We start from the raw sequence: 5,195 nt of genomic DNA, 5'->3' as shown, positions 1-5,195 counted from the left end.
GCGGCAACGAAATGTGCGCCTGAGCAAGCGACGCACGCCTGAGCCTTAGAAACAGCTCGTTTCTAAGGCAACACCGCATTCACTAGAAGCGCTTTTGTACCGCTTTGAAGCATCGTACTCGTGGCGCAGTGGTAGCGTCTCCGTCTCACACTCCGGAGACCCTGGTTCGATTCCCACCCATCCCATCTTGCAAGAGTTGAGCCAAAGCCACTTAGAAACAAGCGCAGCTGCTTATATACCGCCGCGACGCCGCGAGCGACACTGAAACAACAGGTAGAAGAGATGTCGCGGAAGAAGGAATTGAAAACCGGAAGAAGAAATTGGCCAATTAAGTCTTGTTTGGTGGAATTTCGGGCTTCCATTCCATTCCTATTTCATCTGTCCAATTGGTGCCCTCATTCCATTCCCATTTCACTTTTGGGTGTTTAAGAATGTGGAGTGATCCTGGAATCATTCCAACTCCAACATTGCCACTCCGCAACTCTGGGTCCCAAAACTTGTCTAAAGCAGACAGAAACGAAACCGGCAGAAACGAAACCGAAACTGCTGTTTACATAAGACATGGTGTTGCTGCTTGCTTCAGTAATGCATTTTAAATAATTAAATTAGTGTATACCTCTTATTGAATAAAATTCACGAGACAAAAATAGAGAATGCACCCGCCAAATCTCTAACGCAAGCAAAAATGAAACCGAATGTAAATAAAATACACATTGTTGCTATTTGCTTGAACGCTTTGTTCTTTGAATTTAGCGGTATCTTAAAGCATAAAACAAACGTTAGCGTCTGAGCCATATAAATGAAATATAAAACGAGACTTAACATTGTGTCAGGGCTCAAATAAAATTTATGGTTGGTACGAAAGGTGGTAAGACAACCAAGGAAACGTTTTTCTCACACGCCGCTGGCGCCGCCGCGGTCGGAAACCGGCCACGCGTCGGAGACGTCAGCGACCTAGCGAGTCTCTCCGGTCGCAAACATGGCAGGCGGTAGGAAGCTAACGAAGGAAGAGGAGCTTTTGCTTCAAGATTTCAGCCGAAACGTGTCGACCAAGTCGTCCGCACTGTTCTACGGCAACGCCTTCATCGTCTCTTCCATACCAATATGTAAGTGGAAAAACATCCCGCTTCGCTTCCGTGCTTCCAAAACAAGCTTTCCGTAGGGGCAACATGTGCCACTAACAACTCGGTACACACCAGCCGCTTTACGGCGTCCTCGCAGAGAAATGGATGTACTTTCACTTCGCTTAAAGATCGTTAAACAGTTTGAGAAAAACATTCGTCGCTTCCACTTTATGTATATGGCTATTTTTAGTTCGTCCTGGCATTGTTTCGGTGTGTAACCACATGAGAATTATCTGTCACTGTGCGCACAGGCGTTTTCGTGGACGCTTGAAGCAAACAATTTTTGAAGTCATGAAAGACCTTGTCGCTTGATTTTACCCGTAACTGCGAATTGCGCTTAGCACTGGCGGGGGATCTTGCGATCGGTTCTTGACAGGCTGCTTGCCTTAAGTAGTCGAGAACACGCATTGTTGCTTCTTCTACATGAAACACAAATGCCGCTATCTGCACCCAGGGCTATTTTGGAGAATCCACCAGATGGACCTGTACCAGTCGTCCATCATCTTCGCGGTGATGACCATCGCTTGCACATGGCTGATCGCATTTGCGTACAAGAACGTCAAGTTTGTCCTCAAGCACAAGTAGGTTATTTGCATGTTGTATCGGTAAGAGTTGGGCACAGTATCCGTCATTTTTGTGCCGGCTGTGTTTCTTATTTCAATTCCTGTTGCGCAGAGTTGCTCCCAAGAGGGAGGATGCCGTCAACCGAGAAATCATGAAGAAACTCTCGGACGACAAGAAGATGTCCAAGAAGGAAAAGGATGAGAGGTAAGAAAGAACTTCTATCTGGTTCTATAAGATAATGTTCTCATTGTTAGTTAATCGCTGTTATGACTTTGTGATAAAGCGTTGGTGTTAAAGACAATGAATTGATATATTTACAAGTAGTGTGGCGGGTTAGTTGACAGGTATAGCATATCAAAGTGGCATGCATGGTTCAAAAGACCAATGTTGTGGAGGCTGTATTTCTCCTTAACAGAAGCTATTTTCAGCAATTTCAATAGTGATAGCATTCAAGGGATGATGAGTGTTAACTTGTGACACCAGCGTCAATCAGATCTAGCATTCTACATTCTCTTCGCACTATTGCTCTTGTGCCCAGTGTGCTTGAAACATCTAGGATACACCATTTTTGAAGATTTTTCAGCGAACAATGTGCAAGCCTGTATCCATTAGATGCATTTTTTCTGCACGGAGCTTCATAGTGGCCAAAAGTTCAAATGCTGCACTCTCTGTCGGTGCTGCGTCACCTTTCGGCGCCGCCTGGGCTGCCAGTTGTGGTGCGCATTTGTCTTTGAAATTCATTGTGCGTCTCTTCTCGAGATGCACCAGTTCGTCTTCCCAGTCTGCCAAAGCATTGGTTACACCAATTCCCACTGTGTGTGGGATCTGCCTTATTTCTTTATGGTGACTGGCCTATGGTATAGTCCCAGTTAAACTGTAACTTCTATAGGCTATCTGCGACAAGAAGTCACTGCCACTGCCTCATTCGGGAGTTCCATGCTGATGCATATACTTTGAATTGCTGCAGGCTGCAATAATCATTTTCACGTTTGGCCCACTTGTTCTCACAATTACTTTTTGCTCGTATGCACGCACACAAATAAGAACGCAACAGAAGTGCAAACCATGGCACTTCAAAAATGTGAAAAGCCTCAGAAAATGGAGCTCTTTAGATATGGTCAGTACACTCTTATCAGACTGAATGCCCTCCAACTTAGGCTATATTGGTGCTCCAGACTTATGATTGCATCTGAATTTTCCTCACAATTGTGGTTGGTTCCAGGGCAACTTGTGTATTTGTTTGTATGCTTTTACCTGCAGGATATTGTGGAAGAAAAACGAGGTGGCCGACTACGAGGCGACTACTTTCTCCATCTTCTACAACAACGCCCTCTTCCTGGCGCTCATCATTGTGACGTCCTTCTACATTTTGAGAGCATTCAGCCCGACAATGTATCCTTTGCAGTCTTATAGTTCATTTCAATATCAAGAAAAACTTCTACACATCTCGTACTTCTCTGTTTCATACTTGAAAAGCAATACTGCAGGTGCTACACGACTAATGCGGCCATGGAAGTCTCACTTTGCATGTATTTCAGTGCACTTCTTTTGGCCTGTTAAGCTTCCTGTGGAATAACTTAATTAGCACATTACCACTTGTGAATGCAAGATTATGCTAAATCACATCACTTTTTGTTCACCTTTGTGCTTACACTACATGGTGCATTGGTTGCCAAAACATACTCCACTCGTTCGATGGTAAATGGGTTCAGATCTGCAGTGCCTTCCATGTAATCGATAGGTCTATCTTGCAGCATAAAAGTGTGTGGCTTAATGGCTTCATGTTACGTTGGATTGCTTGAAGCATACCTGTATATGTTTCTTTCATCTGTGACACACTATTTTTTGGCCACGCTCGCATGCACAGAAAAGTTTTTCGAGCCTTCGCAAAACTGCCTGCTATGTATGATACAGTATAGATATTGCTGTTGTTTGATCATTAGAAAAGCAGGATGGTTTTTCCAGTGATGCATTCCAGAGGGTCGCTAAAGGAAATTATATATGCCACTCTGGATTGGTCATAATTTTAAATGCTTTTGTACTTCCCTGTTTTGCCATGCTGCTGTGCATCAGGCTGTTAGGGGTGTGCACATGGTAGTGGTTTCTGAAACCAAATCGAACGGTGCCAGAAACAAATTTAATGTGGAATACTTGAATTGTCGATAATGATGAACTGTTTGACCCTTGACATTTGCCTGACAGGAACTATGTTCTGTCTGTCGGAGGCGCTGCAGGCCTGCTCGCACTCTTTTCAACTGGCTCCCAGTAAACATCACATCCCTCGTCTGTCACAAGGAGTTCACATGTCAATAAAGTGGAATTTCTTTTGTATTCACTGGTCCCTTGTATGTTACAGAAAGGCACGAGTGATCTGCTGCCAGGTTGTGCACGGCAGCTGATTGCGTTCATCGTAACTTTGGTCACGCTGAGGAATGAAGTTAAAGCATTGACCAGAAGCTTGCGGAAGAGATATCACATCGCTCATGGCTGAGGAAGTTGAAGCGACTGTGAAGTTATGAAATTTGAATTGTTAACAGTTTGTACAAGTTCATGGAGTTTGTAAAAACAGTGCAGTGGAGATAGGGGGTTATTTTTTGTGTCGGCAGAAATTGCGTGGTACTCACTTACGAGCTAAAAAAGATAATTGTTCTTCAGACTAGTAACTTATGTTCCAATTGTGGAATTGACACCTGTCAGTGCGCAAAGAATGTCCACTTTTTTGGAATTACATTGTCAATGGCTTTGAGATATGTCTGCAAACTTAGCAAAATTTATTCTGTATTTAGTTTCCCAGGAATATTTCCATATGAACTGAAGGATGATGCCTCTGTTAAACACCAAAGTGCCTTGTGGTAGGTTTTGGGAATGAATATTGACACCATTGGCAAGTTTCAGGGATATGTAATTTCACTGCCTAGAAGAATTACAATCGGGGACTGGAGAGCACAGTGTAAGAATGCAGGAGAGCTAACAGTTATGTCTATGAGCAATGTGCTCAACCACAAAATGAATTCTCATTGTCTTGTTGCACACAACTAGTATTTAAAAAAAAATTAGTGATTGCTTATGAGGTTATGTTGCCACCAAGCTGTTTATGAGAGGAGCTAAAATGGGCGAATTCGCATGTGGCAGCCACTGTCCTACATACTTTATTTAAAGACAGCTTCAGAAAATATCTACAATAACACTGCTATTCATGTGCCAGCATCGCAAGAAGCAAATGTGGAGTGGCGAGTAAAAATCATTCCTGCAAATACTTGGATTGAAAGCACACATGTCAATCTTTCAATTTAGTTTTTTTTTAAATGCTGCTCAACTGCAAGTTGTCTTTTATTGCACATGACCCAAGTGCCCTGTAGAACATGCACTACAACTTTTGTAAAGTTCCATAGCTTTTCAGAAATTGCAAGGGTTGTGCTTTAAAGGGATACCTGTACATAGCGGAAAGTAAGTACCTTTTCATTTTTTGCAACAGTGCTTCGAAGTGACCAGACTGCAGGAGAGCAT

The 5,195-nt window shown here is 43.2% G+C and overlaps 1 protein-coding gene across 1 annotated transcript; it reads left to right on the top strand.

Moving 5' to 3' along the window:
- The first annotated feature begins 950 nt into the window (after nucleotides 1-950).
- On the top strand, nucleotides 951-4,019 carry LOC126547368 (translocon-associated protein subunit gamma). Its single transcript, XM_050195347.3, has 5 exons — nucleotides 951-1,106; nucleotides 1,579-1,705; nucleotides 1,800-1,892; nucleotides 2,949-3,080; nucleotides 3,891-4,019. Exons 1-5 carry the CDS (start codon nucleotides 980-982, stop codon nucleotides 3,955-3,957), a joined length of 546 nt encoding a protein of 181 aa, XP_050051304.1. The 5' UTR covers nucleotides 951-979; the 3' UTR covers nucleotides 3,958-4,019.
- Nucleotides 4,020-5,195: the final 1,176 nt, after the last annotated feature.

The sequence above is a fragment of the Dermacentor andersoni genome, chromosome 3, assembly GCF_023375885.2.
Source record: "Dermacentor andersoni chromosome 3, qqDerAnde1_hic_scaffold, whole genome shotgun sequence".
NCBI classification, from domain to species: Eukaryota; Metazoa; Arthropoda; class Arachnida; order Ixodida; family Ixodidae; genus Dermacentor; species Dermacentor andersoni.
This window is presented reverse-complemented; position numbering and strand designations above follow the sequence as displayed.